The following is a 23,463-nucleotide window of genomic DNA, read 5'->3' on the forward strand; positions in this document are numbered from 1 at the left end:
TAGTAAAATGATGTCATCCGAAGCGTCTTGCACACAAATATGTTTAGCCGCTGAATGTTTTTATGCTCTGTTTGCTATGGGGAGCGCTCTACCACTGGCTCCGTGTCGGGCTTGGATGAAGTATTGATTTTCTTTGTTGCGCAGCTGGGACTTCGATAAAGCCTTTAAAAAGGTGCATTTTTATGCTTAGAAGAGTAGAGGGTCTCGCTGATAAAAAGCAGAACTAAAGCCATAATCATGTTATTGTTTATAATCGGACATGCGGGGAGAGCGGGGAGGCCCTGTGCTCTCTCATTGCACTATTTCATTTGAGGAAACAAGAGACATGCATGGGGGAGAAAGACATGACAGGAAGAGCAGGACTTGGATGCCACTGTGGGGAAGGGTACATTTCTCATTTGTCCCAGTCCAGACACCCCTCCCTCCAACCCACCCAAATAAAATGAAACAGAGACAAATTAAATAAAAGGCTGTACCCTCAAGCCCTCAAATCACACATTCTCCTTTTGTTGGGGAGCTACCTTGGAAACAATGGGAAGAGGGTTGGACTGCGTTTTGTCAAAGGCTTTGAAGGACTTCCATGCGCTTGTTTGCCTGTTTTTTACGCAAAGCAAGTAATGAAGCAAAAAAAGGGCGGGGGGGCGGAGGGTCCTCTGAGATACGCGGAGACGCCAAAGCCCGGTGCGCGTAAGACGCGACTGCGCTGTAACTCGCCGTACCTGCGGGCTCTCTGGGGGGTCCGACTTGAAACAAACTCTAAAATTAAAATTAAAATTAATAACGCACCGATTCCTGAGTACACGGGGGAGGGGGGGGCTGGGCTTTTAATTTTTTAATAACTCATTCATTATGAGTGCGCTTTCCCGTGAAATCCGACAGGGGGCTCTGTGTTTAAAGTTTACGAGCTAGACTCTAGAGGTTGCGTCCGTGGAATGGAGGGAGAGAGAGAGAGAGAGAGAGAGAGAAAAGAGGGCGGTGGGGGGACCGGTATATAAGCGCGCGAGCGCAGCACACACTCAGCGCGCGGAGCGCAGTCAGGACTGGGAGGTGCGGGCGCGCGCGGTTGGGTGCGAAGACGCGCTCCGCCGTGTCCCTGTGTCTCTGTGTCTCTGTCTGTGTATGTGTGCGCGTCCGTATCCGTATCCGCACCCGCGCGTGTGTGTATGTGTCTCTGTGTGTGTTCCTGCCGAGCGCCACCTCCTGCGACAGAGAACTCGATGAAGGAGCGGAGGGGTCCGCAGCAGCAGGCAGCAGCGCACGGCGGCATGGACGCGGGTCCGAGTGTCAAGTGTAAGATCGTGGTGGTGGGAGACAGCGAGTGCGGCAAGACCGCGCTGCTGCACGTCTTCGCCAAGGACTGCTTCCCCGAGGTACGACCGTCGCGCGCGGACACACACACACACACACAGCAAGCACTCGCCGTGTAACCGAGACTAATTGGAGCCGTGGACGCGCAGCGACTGTTACGCGCGGCCATCGGTGTGTGTGTGTGTGTGTGTGTGTGTGTGTGTGTGGTGTTGCTGGAAAGGCGTGCGTGCGCGCGCGAGTGTGTGTTCCGTATCGACTTGTCTTTTGTCTGTTTCCCGGCACACTTGTCTAGACAGAGTGAAACACACATTTTCCTTTGTCCGGTTACAAGCGCTTCGGATCTATCGTGTGAAGAATCACACACCCGCAGAAGGCAGTGTCTCCTGCTGCATTTATCTTTCTCTTTCGTACACAATCCAGTGTGTGTGTGCGAGAGAGAGATAGGAAGTGCCCCAATTGTAATCCTGTACTTTTTTTATAGAACGAGGCGCGCGCACTTTGCGATACATTGTAACTTTGCTGCGTCTTTTACGTGCCGACAATCAATGTTTGATCTGAACGTCGCCTCTTTATTTCTAAATACATTTTTCCACGTGCAGAACTAAGTGTCCACGAACAGCGTTTGATACGCTGGACTCATCCTTGTTTTCGTGTGTGTTTCTTGGAACAGAACTATGTGCCCACGGTCTTTGAGAATTACACGGCCAGTTTTGAAATCGACACACAGAGGATTGAGCTCAGTCTGTGGGACACTTCAGGTGAGTCCCTCCGTCCATCCATTCACCTGTGCTGCAGCGCGGCCCCGCCGTTCTGGACAGGAATCCACCGGTGTCCAACGTAGTGCTGGTGGCCCACGGGGGTTCCGGAAAGGCCCTAAAGACAAGTGCCTTTGGTGAAACGTGGGGCCGATGACATCGCTTTCCTACTCTCCTGATGATGCCGTGAGGTGGTGGTGGTGGTGATGATGACGACGACCCCGCACAGATGCTCAGCTTGGCTTTGTGTGTTTGCCGGCCCGAACAGGACTGGTGATGTTACCACCATATTAGGCAGAGATTCACGTCCAAGACGAAGACCAGACATGTTCTTGTTGGGACTCATCCCCAAGTTGGGGTCCCACCCAATCTGTATAGGGCAGCTCCAGTCCCTCTCAAATATGTACTGAAAGGGCGACGACAGTTGTTTTTATGTTCATGCTATTGTGTCCACACGGGCGACGGTGACGGAAGCGAGCGAACGAACGAACGCAGGGACACACGACGGGGGGGCCTTCAGCTGAAGGTGCTTTGAAAGCCATTTTCAGATGGTGTCCATGGGGCATTTCTCCTATTGGAAGATGATTGTTGTTTCCCTTGAATCTGTAATTTAATATCTAAATACAAATGATCCCCTTGAATTTTTTTGTTCTGAAAGTTTGTGTGTGTGGCTGTTTAAACAGTCCCAGTGGTTCAGTTATCTGGTTTCAAGCCCAGTTCCTTCATTGTTTTTCCTGGAAGTGATTAGTAATCTGTGACAAAGCACCCCTCACCCCCACCCCAAACTCCCTGACTCTGGGTCTCTCTCTCTGTGTGTGTGTGTGTGTGTGTGTGTGTGTGTGTGTGTGTGTGTGTGTGTGTGTGTGGTGCTGAGGGTTTCCTGACCGCAAGAGATGTGTGTTTGTGTGCGTGGCTGGCAGCTGATGGCCGCATGTCCAGGAATGAGGGTGGGGGGGCCTGTTGTGCAACTTGTGCTGGATGCCGTTGTCAGCAGAGCAGTGTCCGTCATCGTCCTGGGGCAGGATGCTGAGGTACTGCGAGACTTGGTTGGCTGGATGACCCAGAACATTCTTCACCCGGGGTGTGTGTGTGTGTGTGTGTGTGTGTGTGTGGTGGGGGTGGGGGGGGGTCTTTGGAAGACTCGCGTTTGTATGCAAAACAAATGATAAGAATGCAATATGACTGTGTGTGTGTGGTGGCCAAATTTCCACCTCAAACCCCTGAGGTATTCAAAGGAAGGAGGTTGTGCTGCAGCTGTTGGTTCTGTGCAGGTGAGGATGTTTCACAGCGAAGGATGTTGACAGGTCCGTGTTGCGCACACAGATCGGTGGGTCGTGATGAGGGGCCCACCTTAGAACCCCAGGGGGTGGGGGTCCAACGCTGCAGCCTTTTCATCATAAATCCACTTCGGAACCAGTCCAAGTTCTGACAGACTTTGTGCAAACTGCAACATGGAAATGTTTGTCGAGGAAGGTCAAACAGCAGCTGGTTTAGAGGTTACAGCTGTTGCCTTACGGTCAACAATTGACCTGGGTGTGAATCCCACCTCCTGCTGTTGTATCCTTGATCAAGGTATTTACATTTACATTTATTTAGCAGATGCTTTTCTCCAAAGTGACTGGCAATGAACTCTATGTAGTGTTGTCAGCCCACACACCTTATCCACCATGGTGACTTACAGTGCTAGATACACAGTACTGACACTGGGTCACTCATCCATACATCAGTGGAACACGCTACTGGGGAACCTGAACAGCATGTCTTTGGAGTGTGGGAGGAAACCAGAGCACCTGGAGGAAACCTACACAGACACAAGGAGAACATGCAAACTCCACACAGAGCGGGGATCAAACCCACATTCTCACACACCGCGCAGGTGCTGTGAGATGACAGCCCTACTCGCTGTGCCACCCACTTACCCTAAATTGGCACAGTAAAAATTGCTCAGATGTGTATAAAGGTATAAATCAGTGTCAGTAGCTAAGCTTACAAACCTCACATTGGAGAGTAACTGGAAGTAGCAGTGACTGGTGGTTTAGTAGTTAGAGCTGCTGCTATTGGATCCTGAGATAAGAGGTTCAAATCCCACTCCCTGCTGTAGTTTACTGGAGTAAGGTATTTACCCTACAAGTGCTGCAGTGAAAAGTTACCAGGCTGGGTAAATAATTGTAAGCAACTTTAATGGTGTGTGTCACTTTGGAGAAAAGTGTCAGATAAATATAAAATATTGAACACTTTCTATCCTGGTTTAGACTGCTGGGGTCCAGTAGCTGCTACCAAGTGAGATGGTTCCTACTTGGGGTCACAAGAGGGGAAGGTGGGCTGATGGTGGGTTTGTCAGGGTGTGAGGCTGATGAGTGTTTAGATGTAATGTACATGATTGACAGGTGGGTGTGGCCACCGATGTCCTAACAGTTCCTTCCCTCCAAAAAGTGTTTTCAAGACTCCAGTAACAAGTTTGGTCTGTCGTCTCTCCTGCTCAATGCAGGTGTGTTAATGAACAAATATTGAATGAGGTTCGTTCTTGTGCTCTTAAGGAGACCACAGCTGCCCCCCCCCCCCCCCCCCCCCCCCATAACATCTGCATAATCAACACTAATCCCCCGCAGGGCAACAGCTGCTGACCCCCCCCCCCCCCTTTTTGTAATCAACTGTACACCCCCTCCCCTTCCGTTTCTCCTAATCGATAATCCCCCCCCCCCCCCCGAACTTATTCCTGGGGAGGTGCTGGACCGAGGGGCTCCCCTTTGTACTCCTGTTATCTGTGAAGGAGTTAATGAGCTTGGGCAGTCGAGCGGAGCGTTGTGGGGGTGGTGGCAGGTGGAGCTGCACCTATGTTGCTGCCGCCCCCTGGAAACCGAGGGATGCCTTGGGCCTTGGGTGGGGGGGTGCATGTGTTCTGGACTCGTACAGGAGGAAATGGACCAGTGAGGGTTGCAGTTTGTGTGGGCGAATTGATGTTGTCATTCTCGTGTGTGTGTGTGTGTGTGTGTGTGGATTCTCCACGCCTGGTGTATAGAAACAGTCCGGCTGCACAGCTGAATGATGCCAGACCCCCACTCAGCCATACTGTGCATCGCAGACCCCTATTCCCCCGCTAAACACACTGGGTACTTCTCGTTGGCTGTCGTCAGCTTTTGTCGGTGGGGCCGCGTGTCTGTGCCGTGTGAATCGAACCCGCGCGGCTCGCATTTCTGGGAGGGAAGGTTGGAACGCTTTCCATACAAAGGGTCCATTGTGGCCTCTTTCCAAAAGCTCCACCGAAACTGGGATTAATGCACCTTTGAATAAAGTAATCCCTGTTCTGCTTCTTACTGGTGGAAATGAAATGGAAGTGTTCTTGGGTTCCTGGAACAAGAAGCTGTGTGTGTGTGTGTGTGTGTGTGTGTGTGTGTGTGTGTGTGTGTGTGTTGCATCCTCGCGGAGGGGTGTACCATATATCAGCTCTTTTGCGTTTAGCTGGAGCCATGGTTTATGGACAGGTCGTTTATCGGTGTCATGTTATTACTGCTGTATCGCCATGACGACTGTCATTCAGATGGAGTTGCGTTCCTCCTGCATTAATTGTGTGGCAGAAGAGGGAGAGGAGGATGCTGCGGGGAAGCAAATATACATTGTAAATTGTATTTGCACACACACACACACACACACACACACACACACACACACTGGCCTCACAATAGAGCGGGAATCCCCCCCCAGGTGGCATTGGTCATCCTACTGGAGCTGGACTGGGTTGAACCCCCAGCCCTCAGTGCTCATACTCCCACGGGCTGAGCTGGTGTCCATCGTACTGGAGAGCAGGGACCCCGCTGGCTAAGGACCGCTAGGTGTCCATGTCCAGCTCACCTCCTCCTGCACTCTTACCAGCTTTAAATGTGAATGTTGAACACACAACTCGGTTTCGGTCCTTCTGGAAGGGGAGGTGGTGGCTTATATGGGGGGGGTGAAGGCATTCTTTGTGGGACCCGGGTTCACACCCCGTTTCCCCCGACAGACCAAGGAACGTGCCTTTGCAAGTGATCCCTCCCTTTCATCTGGATTTGCCCCAAGGGATGTGTTTCCTGGGCTGGGGGAGCATCAGCGGGTGTTGGACAGAGGGAAATGCCTTTGGGGGGAGGAGGAGGAGGAGGAGGGGGGGGGAGCTCAGTTGACAGTAAACAGAACATTGTCTGAATGGATCTCCTCTCACACTGTGTGTGTGTGTGTGTGGGGAAATACTGCTGTGGTGGTGTTCACATGGGGTTAAAGTGGAACTGCTTTAACCACACAGAAACACACACACACACGCATGCGCGCACGCACACACACACTGGACACGTTCACGGCTGACTAATGACATTTAAGCAAACCTTGGAAACACTCCGTAGTAGAAAATCAATTTAGCGGTAGAAAGCGATAAGGCCGCTAAACCGCCGCAGAGCCGCAGCGCTGACGTGGACCCTGGGGGTGAGGCATGGGGGGGGGCTTCAGCACTCTGTTTGTTTTTACAAATGAAATGCTACTCAGCAGACCTGAAAATATTTCATCTTTGTTTACATCTGTTAACACCCCCCCTCCCCTCTGCCAAGGCTGGGGTGGCGTGTTCTCGGCTGCACGGCAGGCTGGGAAGGTTTCTGCTCGGTCTCTGCGGGGGAGGGGAGGGGTTGGCACACATTTTTATGTGTTGGGTGCTGGGGGGGGCTTGCATGTAAACGTTGTTTTGTTTTGAAGAGACATTGAGTCAATGCCGGCTCTTACTGACTGGAAAATTCCGGGCCCCACTCGTGTCCTTAGCGCTGAAGAGTGCCTGTCTGTGTCCCTTGTCCCGTGCCTGAGTGCGTCCGTCTGGCAGCCGCCCGTCCCCCTCTCCTCTTCTGACACAATCCAGTTTTCCGAAGTATGGTCGTCTCATCGTTTTACGCTGCTGGAATTTCCCGTGGACCCCCCGTGTTCTGTGGGTTTCCTCCGGGTGCTCTGGTTTCCTCCCACAATCCAAAGAGACACTTCAGGGGCACTGGTGACTCTAAACTGCCTATTCTGTATGTGTGCGTGAGAGTGATGGAGTGTGAGTGTATGGTGGCCCTGCATTGTCCAATCCCGACTCCACTCTCCCTCTTGCCCTGTACTTCCAGGGTAGACCTTGGACCACTTCAGCGGCACACGGTGCTGACGGATGGACAGATGGATAGATGGGTGGAAATCGGAGAAACGCGCTGTCTATCCTTTCAGTTTTCACTGTTTAAAAGACACCGTTTGGAGAACCCCTCTGACGTCCAGTAAGGACACGCGCTCGTATGTTTGTGGTCCCCCACCCCAGAAAGGATGGAGCTGCTGGAGCCAAACGGAGAATTCGGAGAGGATGAAACGGCCTGTCGAGGAGTAGAGTCGTCCAGACAGTTGAGACAAACCGGGCGGAGGGGGGGGGTGCGGATGTTGGGTGGGGGGGCCGGGGGGCTGCCTCACTTTCGGAGCAGCGCTGAGTTTGCAGAGAATCTCTCTCTCGAGGGTCACTTTATACTCGGAAAACAAAATTCCACGGATTCCTGCGTGCGGCTCAGCATTGTGTGCGGGAAGCTCGGATTTTCCGGCGACGCGAACGAGGCCTGCTCACCTTGATCCGACGTGACGCGCCGTCGTTTTAGGCCCGGGGACCGGTTTAGGTTTCCAGTCGTTGAACTTTAGCGCCATGTAACAATCCTGGATGGGCTTCGATCACTCAGCAAGCGGGATGTAATGTTTTATCTTTTGCCTCTTTACTCTGTTTCCATCTCAGCTTTTTGGTGGAGGTCTTTACCTCCCATCTGGTGTTCATTTTGGTCCTGGCGCGCACGCACGCACGCACACACACACACACACTGCATTCCAGGGTGGTTTTACCGCAAGGCAAAGCCCTTTGTGTTGCTCTTTCTCCAGATTTATGGTTGTAACAGAAACTTGCAGCGTCTGTGCCGGACGCCCCGTCCGCACACACCGTGCGAACTTGGTGGTGTGTCGGCAGCAATTAGAAGTAAACGTTGGAGGACGTGGAGAAAGGGTGCTGTCATCGGCACCCGGGATGATCCATCTTGCCTCCCCGAAGAGTGTGTGTGCGTGCGTGCGTGTGAGAGAGTGCAGTTGGCACTGCGACACTGATTGTTTTCCTTGAGAAAAAGAGCTCTTTGAATGAGCAGAATAATGGTAAACCTTCTCTGAGCTCCATTCTTTGAAAAACTGCCCCCCCCCCCCCACCCTCACCCTCCAGCTTTCTGGTCATGAATCGAACCCATGTCCTCTGTGGCAGAGGGGGCCCCGCAGCTCACATGCCTCAGCGGATTTGTGCTCATGCGGAAGTGGCTAGTTAATGGAGGGTCAGCAGCCAGACCCCCCACGCGGGGGAACTGTCTCTGGGTTCAAACGCGAGGAGGATGTCTGGGGTTGGACTCGTCCGCGTCGTCCCTCGGCTCTCCTTCCTGCTCCGGGTTCCACGCGCCGACACGGCAGTTTGGCGTCGCTACATGCGGAGCGTGAACCGATCGGTCTCTGCTCCGCTCTTGCAGGGTCGCCGTACTACGACAACGTGAGGCCGCTCTCGTACCCGGACTCCGACGCCGTCCTCATCTGCTTTGACATCAGCCGGCCGGAGACACTGGACAGCGTCCTGAAAAAGGTGGGTGTCCATGTGTTCGGCGTGCGTGCGTTAGCTCGTTTTTCCGGAAATCTGACACTTCTGAGGATGTCGTTTTACCCCCCCCCCCCCAATTTCAGCTGGAAGGAAGTGAATTGTGGGCTTTGTTTCGATGGCATTTTGGTCACTTGACCTGCACTGGAATGGCTTTTCTTTGTATTACTGGGTCAAGTGACTTGAGAAAAGCCGAGACTCATGGGAAGAAAAGCAGATCGTACTAAGTGGGAGCCGGGGTGGGGTGGAGCGGGGGAGCGCTTTCCTGCACAGACTCGGAAGCACGATGGTCCTGACCTCCCGACCAGCCTATAGCTCATTGTGCCCTTTGACCCCTGACCCCAAATGCTGAGACGAGTGTTGAACCTGCGAACGAGTCGAGGGGGCGTCACCCTGCAGCGGAAATTGGAGTTTAACTCGACGCATCGATCACAGTTAATGGGGCCGTCGGGGGGGTGGGGGGCACGTGCGTGGTGGTCACGGTTCTCTTTCTCACAGTGGAAGGGGGAGATCCAGGAGTTCTGCCCCAACACCAAGATGCTTCTGGTGGGCTGCAAGTCAGACCTGCGCACAGACCTCACCACGCTGGTGGAGCTCTCCAATCACAGGCAGACGCCAGTGTCATATGACCAGGTAAGTGCTGACCTTACCTCCCCCACCGCCCCCTCCCCCCAACCCTAATATTACCCTACCTGTGCGGTAGTGGAAAAACCTAAAGAAGCAGAACAACTCTTCATCAAACTCCACATTAGTTTTTTGGGGACTTGTTCATCTAGTGGCTTTAGTGTGATGGCCCATCCTGGTTTAGCCATCTTCTAAATCATCAATAGTGTCTTCTAGTACAGGTTCAGGCTTTAAGACGCGACATACGGCTTGGGCTACGGTGCACACCGGCCTTGATCTGTGTCCGAAACTGGTGGTTAAATGAGCTCCGGACCCATTAGTCTTCGTCCGTGTCATTCGTGGCATTTGAAGTGCTTGAGAAGGTCAGTGTGTATCTCCGGGAATTTGTGTGGTGTTACGATATTTAAATAACTCCCCATTTGCTGGCTGTCATCGATTCGTGGACTGATATTCCGAGATGCGCTCAGCTGGTTTTGGGAGCAGCTTCATCCGTCCGTCCATCCATCATCGGTAACCGCTTATCCGAGTCAGAGTCGAGTGGTCCGGAGCTCATCCTGACAGTAAATGAAAGTGCGGGGCGGGGTACGTCACAAGGCAGTCGCGTGCAAAAAGTAATTCAAGAGGTCTGATCCTCAGGCTGTGGGAGGAAACCAGAGCACCCCGGGGAAACCCACACAAACGCGGATAGAACGTGTAAGCTGCACGCAGACTGGCACCAGCGCTACCCTCTGCGCCATAGCACCGTGTCACCTTAGACCTTTACGGTAAACCACGGGTCAAGTTGTATACTCAGCGGGACGCTCGCCAATCTGCGCGGTCATCCGTTCACTCGCGTTACGGGTCCGACCAGCCGCTCCCGCTTCTGGTGTCTTCGGGGACGGACCGTCCTCACCGTCTCTTCTCTTCCAGGGCTCCAGCATGGCCAAGCAACTGGCCGCACCCTACATCGAGTGCTCGGCCCTGCAGTCGGAGAACAGCGTGCGGGACATCTTCCACGTGGCCACCCTGGCCTGCGTCAACAAGGGCAACAAGCACATGAAGCGCGGTAAAGCCGCGCGGGCCCCCAAGCGCATCTCCCACGTGGCCGGCCGCTCCGACCTGGCGGCCGTGTCGCCCGACCTGCGCAAGGACAAGGCCAAGAGCTGCACGGTCATGTGACGGCCGGTGAAGGCAGAGCGGGGTGTAAGGCCGACCGCCCCTCCCCTTCCTCGTGCACCCCACCCCGCCCCCGCCGACATGCGCACGCAAACGTGGTGGCAGGTGGCGTGGCGGCTCTTCCTGCACTTTAAATCGTCTTCTTCCTCCCGGAGTCGGCGGCCGGTCCTCGCGCGGCTGGAATATGCGGTGCCGTGGGGGGGGACTCCGGCGGACGCACGTCCGACGAGATGCATTTATCCAAGCTGCCCCGCCCCCACCCCCACCCCCACCCCAGGATGCAACACCCCAAGAAGAAGCTGCGTTGGCTCCTGTTGACTTGTCGACTCACCCTTTTCCCACCCCTGTAATTTGCATATCGGGGGTTGAGGGCAAAGAGGTCGTGGCCTCACCGGATCTCGAGACGAGCGAGGGAGGAGGCGTCGGCAACTTCCTTTTTACGATTTTCTTTCTTTTTGTATAAAAAAAAAAAGTGAAACAATGGCGCGAGACGATTCCGACAGACAGCTTGCTCCTCAGGGCCGAGAGGCCGCTCCTTCGCCCTCGGACGGCCCGAACAAAGAAACCCGTTTTCTCGCACGAGTCTTCGGGCCGCGACCGTGAGACGGAGGGGATCGTTGACGCGAAACGACGGCGAATCACTGTGGTTTAGATCAACTTTTCTGGGATTCATCCTGTTTTTTTTTTTTTTTTTTTTTTTTTTCCTTGTATGTCCCGTCCCCCCCCAGCTTTCGTTGACACCACCGATGGATGAAACCTTAACCGCGTCTCTTCCATTAGAGCTCCAATTGTGTTGAGCACCATCGTTCACCCGAGATCTCTTCTGCTCGCGTTCACACCTCCAAGGACATTGTGCCCTGATGGTTTCTAACCAAAGATGTTGAGTGTGTTGAAATCCCCGGAGCTGCCCTGTGTGTTTTTGTCATTTAAGTCAGCAAAGCCTTGACCGGTCCCCATAGTAACAGGGTATTGTATGATAAACGGTGGGAGTGTTTGCATGCGTCACCAGCGCCGGTGCTGCAGTGCGGCCGACGGGCTCCTCGCCGTGCCGTGACCGTAAAGCCCGCTCTCCGCTTTGTTTGTTCGCCGGGTGTCCTCGTCCTCGACTATGCAATACGTTCGTTTTTCAGATCCATCTTCATGATCAGCGCACACACTCGCGCGCGCACACACACACACACACTCAGTGGTTCTGGCTGAAGGTCACACTTAAGGTTTGTTTGACGGGGGGTTTCTGTTCTATGGAAACAGCTTTTTTTTTTTCTTTTTTCCCCTTTTCTTTTTAAAGCGTTTTGAGTCTCAAACGTGCTAGAAACCCTGCTGCACTTCTGTTTGTCTTCGCAAACATGGCGAAAGGCGTTCCGCACAACCGGAGACGTTTCCAAAGGGCCCAGCACTTCCCTCAAAGGCAGTATTATCAGTTAGCCTGCATACGCTTTCTCTATTTAAGTGTTTATTAAAAAAAAAAGACATAAGTTATGGAAATGTGTCAACTGTAGATCATCACCCCTTTTCTCTGAATGTCCATTTGTAAGTCTGTTCCATTGACGTTTTGCCAGTATTTATTGTAGTATATATTTTTCCCCGCCTTTGAAATAAAATGCAGAAGACATGTAGAGTATGTGTGTGATTAATTGTAATTGTATTAAAATTTCACATCGGTATGCAGAGGCCGTTTGCGCCATGAGGAGCAGGGGCTGTGACAGTATTTCGAGCAAAACATATCTTAAAAAACACATGCAGTACAAAACATGGTGTCATATCATGATCTTGCACTCCCCACGTCCTGCTGTAGTACCTTCAGTCGGGGTACTTGCCCTGAACCGAGAGAGTAAAAAGGACCAATCTGTCTAGATGGGTAAATCACTGGAAGCAGCTTAACATTGTAAGTCGCCTTAGAGGAAAGAGTTAGTTGCATGAATTAGTGTAATATTGTAAATCATTTTGGAGAAAAGTGTCAAATGGACAAATTAATTTAACTGTACGTACAGTGCATTCAGAAAGTATTCAGACCCCGTCACTTTTTTACGTTGCAGCCTCATGCTCAAATTTGCTCAAATTTTTTGCCCTCATCAAACTACATTCAATACTCCATAATGACAAAGCAAAAAGAGGACTTCAGAAATTTTTGCAAATTAAAAATGGAAATAACACACCGATAAGTATTCAGACCCTTTTCTGTGACACTCAAGAATTTTGCTCAGCTGGATCCCATTTCTATTACATCTTGGAGATATTTCAACACCTCCTTTGGAGTCCCACCTCTGGTAAATTGGAAAGGTGTGCGCACACACCCACACACCTACCTGTTCATATAAGGTCCCACAGGTACCCGTGTGTGTATGCGTGCGCACGCACTCTTCTGGGCAGTCACACGGAGCACTGTGTCTTTGACTCCGGGGGGAGTGACTATGACATGTATTTGGTTGTGTGCAACTGCTAATTGGTCAGATTGTTTTGTTTCATGTTTAAGTACAGATGGAGGAAGTGGGTCACGAAGTCAGAGGTTTGTCATCTGACTTGGGGAGAAGAGCCCTCAAAGAGTCTTTGACCTTCATGATTTGACCACTTGAAATGAGCAGTGATGCAGTGTTTTTTGGGGGGAGGGTGCAGTGGGTTTGGCTGGGTCCTGCCCTCCGGTGGGTCTGGGGTTTGAGTCCTCCTTGGGGTGCCTTGCAATGGACTGGTGTCCTGTCCTGGGTGTGTCCCCTCCCCCTCCAGCCTAGCGGCCCATGTTGCTGGATTAGGCTCTGGCTTGCCATGACCTTGCTTGTGTGTGTGTAAGACCAATAGAACTTGTTGGCATGTCTGATGTGCTCATGTGAGGTGTTTGCTCTGTATTGGGGGGGGTACAAGCTGTTGGGAAAACAGTTATTACATTGTTAGCATCTTAACTTTTTTGGCCTTTCCAATGGCAGCACCTAGAGCAGGATCCCCACGTGCAACTGGGCGAGGCCATTCCTCTGTTCCTTAACCGCTCCGGCAGCAAGCTTGCGGTTTGGCTTATTGCAAATGTACTTTGTGCTCTCGGTGCCAGCGGTTCCTCTGGAGTCCAAGTCCGTCTGTGTGCGCGACACCCGTTGGCGTGTTGTGTTCCCACAACTCCACAATCTGACGCAATTCCTTTTGGCGTTATCTTCAAATCCCTCTCTCCCCTATTCCGGGTCAGAGCGACGTAAGGGGCCTGTTCCAAAAACCCCTCCTGATTTAGTGATTGAACTCCTCAAAAAACTGAGGTTCATGCTGCGGAACTGGTGTCTCTACAGCCCGTTTTTGTGTTCCTGCTCCTAGGAAACAGCAGGTGCACCTGATGCATTGTGATTTAGGGCTAAATTCCAAACTGAGGTGTGATCTGCCTGATCAGAACTGATTTTCTTACGAGTTGCTGAAGTCTCATTTACTCAATTGATTTCACCATGTTGACTTAGAAGGTGAGCTCTGTACCCTGAGCTACGGACAGCGATTTACCTCTTTGTACAGGTTAAGGTAATTTTTACTGCATCGCTTCAGAGTAAGTGCCTCTAGGGGACCACAGTAGGAAGATGGATTCCAAACCCTTCCACTGCCAGCTCAAACCACTACATCACCATCTCGGTCTAATGTCAAGCCACCCGGGCAACGTGTTCCGGGGGATGTTGGATGCGCGTCCTCGCCGAAAGTGTGCCGATGCGTCTCCCTGCAGCGCCGCGTGAAATGGAAGCGCCTGTGAGTCTCACCTACAGCGTTTCCAGCAGTTCTTGTAAACTCGCACCGTCCTCTGGGTCCCGTTTCGTCTATAGCGTGGCTTTCAGTGGAGTGCGCTTTGGCACAACCGCACAACAAAGGTAGACCAGATTGGGGGGGTTCGTATGAACGCGGCGAGTGCTCTCTCACTACGAGCTCCTCAGCAGCCCTGAAATGCTCTCCACAGTTGCTCGCTTATTTATAGACCTATTTGCCAAATGCAGAGCCCTGTAAACACGTTCCCAGATGAATACCCTTTACCCTCAACCTGCGCTGCATGTAGCAATAGAGCACCAGTGTCATCTTTACTTGGGTTGTGTCCAATTAGTTTCCCATATAATTTAATAATGGAGCTGCGTTCCAGTCGCATCCCGGGGAAAGTGGTGTCTTACGGCATGTTTGTCTGGCCTTCCTTCCCAGGGTTCTGCACAACGTGATCCAGAAATGACCCGGTGTGGAATACTGGGCCGATCACCGCTTTGCTCTACAGGGATCATGTCTGTGCCGGCGTGACTGGATTAGCATCCAAAGCAACGCCCTGAGCAGGCAAACGTTACAGAGGGTTGTTTAACCAGAGGAAGTCAAATGCGTCATTACACTGGGGGGATGAGCCATGGAACACGGTGATTTCTCTCTCCCATAATCCAACAAGTCAAATGCTGTCCTACCGGCGGTCAAATCCATTTGAGCCTCGAGGTTCTTTTCTCAGAGCTGTGGGCCTCATTTCCAGACTCAAGTGCTTCCAGTGGAATCTCAGTCCAAGCCTGATGGACTTGAGGGTTGTACGGTCGTTCACCGCAATGTGCAGTTGAGTCGTGTCTGGGGCTCCATTGACACTTCATTGAGCGGACGCTTTTCTCCAAAGCGATGTACATCTCGGAACAATCGAGTGCATGACATCAGCAGAAGGGCCCAGCTCCTTAAAGGCTCAAACATGCCACCTTGTCCGTGGAAGAGGTGTCGACACGTGAAGGGTGTCGATACTGCGGTCTTCGCTCCGCTGTGGATTTAAATGAAACCCGCTGCATTTCTATCACCATCATGGTTCAATTTCCTTAAGAGCCTGTTTGCCAAAACCTAACCCTACTGGCTGCCTTGAGTCAGAGGCGGTCATCTCCATTGCTGCTTGTTCACCGTTGCATCATGGGTAACAGCTTTGTGTGGGTGGCAGTGCATTTTGTCACACATTACAATGGCCTGATGGTCGGTAGATGCCTTGTCTCTGGTGTTTCATTATGTTTCCTCATCTTTCAAAGACAGCTTGACATTTCCATAGAGCTGTGGAGGATCACGGACGCTCCGGATGACTGGCCACCCCGGAGATTTCCATCTGAAGCTTATTGTTGGAAATGAAATGGACGCCACGCTTGCACTTAATTGCTTTTCTATGCTACAGCAGACCCAGTGGGGTTTCCCTGCACCTCGGAGGTGTACGCAAGCGGTGGGCCAATGACGGGGGTTTCCATAGCAATGGGTATGGCGATAGCAGCACGGCAATATGTGAACACATCCCGATGTATGAAACGTCAACAGGAATTACTCTCGAGGGGCCATGCAGCTGGCCTGGTGGAAGTGATCTGCCATGGAAGGTGCCGGAAGGTTCTTCGCCGCGTCTCCCGAGTTCAAATGAAACGGCACTGGAAAAATTCAGAAGTGCTGTCTGTACAATATCTCTCCAGCTGTACCTCGATCGTCTGACCACGGTGCAGAATGAAGAGACGTGATTTACAGATCACTTTGTACTTTTGCTGGATTATCTGAATGGGGGGACAGCTGTTAGCGTAGAGGTTAGAATCACTGCCTTTGGATTTGAAGGTTGCAGTTCTAATCTCACATTCAGCTGTAGTACCCTTGTGCACAGTACCTTTACTGAATTGGTCCAGTAAAATTACTCCGGTGTATAAAAGAGTAAGTAGCTGTAGGCAATGAGCATCATAAGTGGCTTTGGGGAAAAATGTCATGTAAAAACTAATGTAGGTCTCACTTTGACACCATTTGATTTTGATAACACTTTATTTTAACTTAATTTTAAATCATGATGATATAGCTAACAGTCTTCACTGTATAAATGTTTACTACTTTCCATGTTGGTACCACGTCAATGGACAGGGGGGTCCTGAAGTTGGGTAGAAGGAAGGATGGATGTTTCTCTTCTATATTTAGTACCAGTTACTGAATGGATTTGGGCACAAAGTCTTTTTGCAGGATAAAATTACTAAATTTTGTTGATAGCGCTGACTTGGTTTCTCATCGGTCTACATGTATTAGTTGAAAGTAACACTGTAACCTTCCCACCCTCCTCATGACACAGGTTGGGGGTAAGAAGATCCTTGTATGGGAGCCAAAACCACGACTGGCTTTTTCCTTCGTTCCGAGGTGTCCCACCACCCCCTTCCGTCTTGTGTTAAAGCACATTGAAAACCAACTCTAACCGTAAATTATGTCCCCGTCCCCCCCGAACAGTCAGTCTTGCTCCCCGTTGCTGTTTTACACACCACACCAGCCGCACTCTGATGAAGGGCTTCTCATGCCTCTGACTTCAAACCAGTGTCCTGATGGTCTGCTGGTGTGGGGTAGAAGGTCAAAAGGAATAAAACAAAATCCAGATATTTTCTCTCTCCAATAAATTACTCCAAGGTCAGACATTACAGTTGAGTTGCTTTCTGCGTGATGGCAACCTCGCTGTGGAGTCATGACCCCCCCTCCCCCATGGCACAGTTATCGCCCACATGCTCAATCCGCCCTTTTATTCACTGTAAAACGGTTGCACGAGATGGGGGGGGGGGGGGGGGTCTAATTAGGAACGGGAGAGTTATTCTTCAGATGAGGCCCAATGTTGACAAACACGGAAGGTGGACGGGCAGCTTGTTGGCCTTCTACACCCACCCTCCCTACCTCTGGAGTTGCATCACGTCCTGCACCAGTCCTTCACGTTCTTTCAGTGCTGAGGTCTGAATGGATGGAGGAGGAGGAGGTTGGGGATCTGAAATAGAAACACCTTGAATATGAAGTCAGCTGGGATTACTGCCACGGGATGGAATGTGCTAAACATGTGCGAGGGACAAAGAAAAATGCGTCCGTCCTTACAGTCTTCCAGCAGTTTATGCTCTTTACCGTAGTAAAATGCTCAGTATTTCCTCTGCTTAATGCAGGAGAAAAAGCTTATTTGTACAAATCTTGTACGGACTTTACCTCCTCAATCTGACGTCCTCTTCGGCACTGTCTCCCGCCCCCCTTTCCCGAGCTCTTCTCCCCAGGACAAATGGCACGGCTTCATTGTTCCCAGAGCTCCTCTTACGCTGCGCAGGAAATCAGGCGCATCCCGCTCCCATCATGCACCGCAGCCGGGTGGACAGGTTTCCCGTTAATTCGGGGCATAGGATTGGAAATCCTGGGAAGAGGGAAGCTTCTGAAGGTGGGGTGAGGGTGGTGGGGGTTGGTAATGCTCAATGGTCCTTAGTTCAGTAGGACAACAAGGCACAGAATAAATCATAGACCACTAACTGTACTCAGCTGTACAATGTGAAGGTATTTACATTGATTCATACAGTAGTTCAATTTTTACTGTATGAGTTCAGTATAAGTACTATCACAGGATTTGGGATTCAAACATGCACCCTTCAGATGCAAGGCAGCCACTCTAACCGCTCTGCTACCCGCTTCATTTTAACTGCTCTGTGTGTTTAAGTTGAACTGGTAAAGGCAGTAAATTTACCGTACGTAATGCTGGCGTTGTTGGGCAAAAGCCCGGGCACAGCCTCGTGCACGGAGTTGTTTGTCGGTGATCTGACAATCGCTCGTTAGAGAACGGCATTGTGGGAAAGCAGATTAATGCACAATGCCTGGCTGACGACTCCCGATCAGAAAGTGAAACGAGTGCGACCGGAAAAGCGCTGCAGCTGCAGACGCTGCATGTGCTCGTAGCGGACTTTCTACGCCACACGAAGTGCAGAGAGCGATGGCACTGATTGAATTTGGAGAGTTTTACTGCAAATGGCAGAAAAGAAACTCAGATCTTCCGCTCATTGTTCACAGCTACACGTTGGTGCCTCCGTAAACAAATATGGACTTATTTCTGCTTTCGACTACTGTAATTTCTTTCATTTATTCATTTAGCCAACACTTTTTCCACAAAGCAACTTAGTGTTACCGTTACAATTTGTCACCCATTTCTACAGCTGGGTAATTCTATTGGAGCAATTTAAGGTAAGTACCTCACTCCAGGGTTCTATAGCTGGAGGCAACGCTCAAATCTGTGGCCTTTGGATCCAAAGGCAGTAGCGCTAACCACTACTCTACTGGCTGGCCTTAAAGATGAGCAGGTGGTGAAAAGGGAGGCATAGTGGTACAGCAAATAGCACTGCTGTCTCACAGTGCCTGGGTGGTGCGAGAGGACATGGGTTCAATCCCCACTCAGTCTGTGTGGAATTTACATGTTCTCCCTGTATCTGCGTGGGTTTCCTCTGAGTGCTCTGGTTTCCTCCCACAGTCCAAAGACATGCTGTTCAGGTTCCCCCATAGTGTGTGAGTGACAGAGAGAGAGAGAGAGTGTGTTCCACTGATGTATGGATGAGTGATGTAGTGTATCTAGGAGTGTAAGTCACTGTGGTGAATAAGGTGTGTGGGCTCATAACACTACGTAGAGTTCATTGGATGTTGCTTTGGAGAAAAGTGTCTGATAAATAAATGTAAAAGTATGCACCTGCAGTATTGTGCTAATTTCTGTACATCATTGACTAAGGTACTTATCCTAAATTGCTCCAGTAAAAATGACCCAGCTGTATAAATGGGTAAATAATTGAGTAGATTAACACTGTAAGTCACTTTGAAGGAGTGTCAGATAAATGTAAGAGGTGAATGCATCACTGTTGTGAGTCTGAGTGTTGCTGCTTTTACTGTAAATGATGACTTGACTTTTTCGAGTGAAAGCATAAATCGGAAGGCCGCTGTTCAAAGTGTGTGTGTGTGTGTGTGTGTGTGTGTGTGTGTCTAATTCATGGGATTACAGCCCTGTAAACCTCAGACAAGCAGGAAAGCGACAAAACCGCATCGCTATTTCTTTGGCCCTCTTGCTGAACTCATGAACGACGATTCAGTTTCACACAGAACTCAGTGCAAGTCCCTTGAACACATGAACAGTTTTCCAATTACGGGCGACTTCCTATTTATTTTGCTCTTGCGGCTCTGAATAAGCAGGATGTTAAAAGCTGTGGTTTTGGCTCTCGGCTTTAAGCAAATATGTTTTATTACTTATACAGCGGGAAAAGTGGGAACGCTGGTGCAATCTTTCTCGGTCGTGTCCGCAGCTCAATTCGGCCACCCTTCACTTTTTCCCCAACGCTTTTGCGCAGACGGTCCTGCCGGCCGATGTGAGAATGGCAAATTTGTGCGGTGTGGAATCAAAGTACATTGCATGTTATTTACATTTATTTATCAGACACTTTTCTCCAAAGCAACTTCCAATGAACTCCATGTAGTGTTACCAGCTCACATACCTTATTCACCACGGTGACTTACACTGCTAGATACACTACTTACACTGGGTCACTCATCCATACATCAGTGGAAATCACACACTCTGTCACTTGCACACTATGGGGGAACCTGAACAGCATGTCTTTGGAGTGTGGGAGGAAACCAGAGCACCCACAGATTTACACAGCTAGATACACTACTTACTCTGGGTCACTCATCCATACATCAGTGGAACACACTCTCTCTCTGTTACTCGCACACTATGGGTGAACCTGAACAGCATGTGTTTAGACTGTGGGAGGAAACCGGAGCACCCGGAGGAAACCCACACAGACATGGGGGAGAACATACAAACTCCACACAGCCTGAGTGGGGATCAAACCTATGTTCTCTCTCACCAACCAGGGGCTGTGAGATAGCAGCGCTACTTGCTGTGCCACCGTATTGCCCACCGTGCTATGCCTGGATGTTCACTTCTGAGACATGGAACAAGAGTACAGATGCATTGGATGTGTGAGGTTTGTGTTTATGGACTGCATGTTGGCAAAGGGTATGGACTCTGGAAGGACTGCGTGTTGACTGACGAGGAATGACCTTTGTGAGTGTGGACATGTCCTAGAGAAAGAAACCTGTGATTCAGCACTAACCTGCTGTGAGGGATCGGCGTTCTTATGCGGAACTGCGGGCGAAGGGAAGGTGGTGCTGAAAGAAGAGAGGAATAGATGTCGGGGGGATGTTGGCACGGCGACGCAGGGGAAAGGATCCGTTTTCTCAATCTGCTCCTAGGATCCGAGAGAAGGAAACGGGCGGCTCTTCGTGGGCTGGGTTTCGCGGAGAACGAAAAGGTCGCAAATTGCTCTCAGGTTGCACTTCAGGACACACAGCATTTTCCTTTGCAGTCGGACCACCTTGGAATGCCCCCCCTCCCCCCCGAATCCAGCAGATGTACCGTGTAGTCGTTATGTGGAGAAACCCGAATTCCCGGTCTGTGCACTTTAACCGATCCGTCAGGACTTGGCCCGAACCTCGGCCGGAAAACCCGGTTTCCTTATTGCACACGTGTGCGGTATCTCCGGAGGGGACGACGGCTTGTTGAGGAATGGATTTCCGCCACCGCGCCGTGAGCCAGCTCCCGATGGGCCTGCTGACCAATCAGAAGGGCGCTAATCACTCCCAGTGACAACATAATTGGAGAACATGAAGAGCGTGAAGCGATTCCTCTGCGGCGTGACAGCCTGAGAATGATTCCTTCGCTGGGAAATATCTGAGAGCTCAGCAGTCGAACCTCGAGCAATCAGTCTGGGTTATTTTCTCTATAGCAGGAAATGCTTCACCTTTGTCTGTTATATTTTCCACCACAGCTCCAGCGCCTGAGATGATCTGCTTGTTGCTCCTACGTACATCTCTCACCCCCATGGGTGCCAGACGAAACACGTTTCGATATTTCAGCATGGATTTAATTTTCTTCTAGTTCCTCATAGGATCCACGTTAAAATTTGTCCTTCCTCTAAGGATTAAGTGTGAGCAGGAACACCCACGCCAATTTCTTCAAGGAGAAAAAATCCGCTGTATTTATTCTTCATGGTCATACGTTATTGCGTTGATGTTTATTCACTGAACTGATGCCTTCATACAGATGAATATGTTATTTCATCCATTCCGGGTCTCACAGCAGAAACGGGGATTCAAACCCAGGTCTTGCAATTGGGACGTGACAGTTCTAATCACTACGCCACCTGGTGCCTCAACACTTTCATTGTACAGTATGCGTGGAGACAGTTTGATACTCTCTTCATTTGATAAAGAGGATATGGTATTACAGTGTAGTATTACTGTAGTAATAGGATGCGGTATTAGCCGAGCCAAACACCCACAGTGGTCTCGCTCTTTGCTAAATCACTGCATTTAATTGGATTGATTACAATTTTTCCAGTACAGAGATTTGGGATAATAGGCGCTCTATTCAATAAAGGAGCCGCAGTCAATAACAAAGTGTAACGGCACAACCCATGAGGGTTCATTTCCTCCCGTGACCGATCAATAGCACTAGTTTGGGCATTAACATGCTCCCCAATTTGTCGATGATACCGAGGACTGTGCGTCTCGCTGCACCCTCTCCGGCGAAAATGAAAAGCAATTAGTGCACATAAATGGAAATGAAGTGCTGTGTTTTTGGTGCCAACCCCAATTAGGGAGTCATGAGATTCATTTTTTTTTTTTTTTGCTGAGTAGATAATGGGAAACAGGCTAAAGGCGTCTTAAATTTAGCATTTCGCCTGGATTCTCTCTTATTTCCGGTGTGTGTTTTAATAAGGAGCAGTGCTTTTAATTCGGTTCTTCTTCTGGAATTAACCTTCTCGATATCTGCTCGTCTCACCTCGATTAAATCTGCCCTTTCTGAAAAGCAAGACTATCATTTCCTAGGTTTGTTATTTCTAGATAGTATTTGCCCATGAGGAAAGAACACACCCAGGATGTCCAACAGCGTGGTTGAATGATGCTTCTCAAAGGGAATGAACGTTCACTGCTGCCGATCGGTGATTCTGCACATTGACGGGCGTCACTTCTCGTGTCTGATCAGCAGTACCTTACTGGCGTTCGTTCAGCTCTCCAAAAGTTGGGGCGTCTCTCCCACTGACAGCCTCTCCTGCGACAACTGTGAAAGGAAGGTGAGGGTTTAATCCATCTTACATGACTGTGCCGGGATATTAAGGCCAGTGCTGCACCTAAGAGCGGTACAGGATGAGGTAGGAGTACCGCGCTGGACGTGTCATCTTCTGACAGATGTTTTCCACCCAAAGACACATCGACTCCTGACGGCGGATGAAGCCGTGACATCGATCCGAGCAGAAACTATGGGTGTCTTGGTCCAGCGAGACTGGTGGGAGGTTTACAACCTGGGCAGCATGAGCATATTTTCTTAAGCAGAAAGGAAGTTTTGCAAAACCAGGCAGTGTGACCCAGAATCTCCAGTCGCTTTGTTTAGTCTGGTCATTCAATACATTTTGCATTCATTTATTTAGCAGACGCTTTTCTCCGAAATGCCTTCGAACAAACTCTAGGTAGTTATCAGCCCATGCGCCTTATTCACCGTAGTGACTTACTCTGCTAGATACACTACTTACAATGGGTCACACAGGGTCACAACAAACGGGTCAGATTTGGCAGAAGATTTACTCCCAAGCGATGTACAACTCAGAGTAAACAGAAATGCACCTCGCCAACAGAGAAGTCCGCACGGGGAGGGAGCCAGAGCCATGAACTGTTTCTGCATTTGAATTCCCTGAAGAGATACAGTAAAAATAGCCCAAGTGTATAAATGCATGAATAAGTAAACATGTACACATGTTGCAGATATTAATCCTGATATATGGAAAAATAAGATGTTTTTTGTTTGGGGGGTGCGGTGGCACAGTGGGTTTGGCTGGAGCCTGTCCTGTGGTGGGTCTGGGGTTCGAAGCCTGCTTGGGGTGCCTTGCAACAGATGTGTGTCCCATCCTGGCTGTGTCCCCTCCCTCTCTGGGTTAGGCTCTGGTTTGCCATGACCCTGTTTGGGACATGTGGTTGTAGAGAGAGGTGTGTGTGTGTGTGTGTGTGTGTGTGTGTGTGTGTGTGTGTGTATACATATATTCATTTATCAGACACTTTTCTCCAAAGCGACGTACATCTCATAGAAAATACAACGTGTTCATTACATGAGCAGAAAGAGACACTTAGATGCAGACGTGTGATTCTTAAGTGCACTTAGTTTGTTTCTTTCCGCCATACGAACCGACGTTCATC

The 23,463-nt window shown here is 50.3% G+C and overlaps 1 protein-coding gene across 1 annotated transcript; it reads left to right on the plus strand.

Moving 5' to 3' along the window:
• The first annotated feature begins 504 nt into the window (after positions 1–504).
• LOC108928302 (rho-related GTP-binding protein RhoE-like) lies at positions 505–11,940 on the plus strand. The gene is made up of 5 exons (XM_018742191.2): positions 505–1,370; positions 1,979–2,066; positions 8,582–8,691; positions 9,202–9,336; positions 10,237–11,940. Exons 1-5 carry the CDS (start codon positions 1,164–1,166, stop codon positions 10,483–10,485), a joined length of 789 nt encoding a protein of 262 aa, XP_018597707.2. The 5' UTR covers positions 505–1,163; the 3' UTR covers positions 10,486–11,940.
• Positions 11,941–23,463: the final 11,523 nt, after the last annotated feature.

The sequence above is a fragment of the Scleropages formosus genome, chromosome 12 (assembly GCF_900964775.1).
Source record: "Scleropages formosus chromosome 12, fSclFor1.1, whole genome shotgun sequence".
Lineage (NCBI taxonomy): Eukaryota > Metazoa > Chordata > Actinopteri > Osteoglossiformes > Osteoglossidae > Scleropages > Scleropages formosus.

What these genes read in the sequence shown, in the direction of transcription:
- LOC108928302 (XM_018742191.2), top strand. Translation starts at nt 1,164, where the DNA reads ATGTGTCTCTGTGTGTGTTCCTGCCGAGCGCCACCTCCTGCGACAGAG. An exon ending in TGGACAGCGTCCTGAAAAAG is followed by an intron (nt 8,692 to 9,201) that starts GTGGGTGTCCAT and finishes TCTTTCTCACAG; the next exon opens with TGGAAGGGGGAGATCCAGGA. An exon ending in CGCCAGTGTCATATGACCAG is followed by an intron (nt 9,337 to 10,236) that starts GTAAGTGCTGAC and finishes CTTCTCTTCCAG; the next exon opens with GGCTCCAGCATGGCCAAGCA.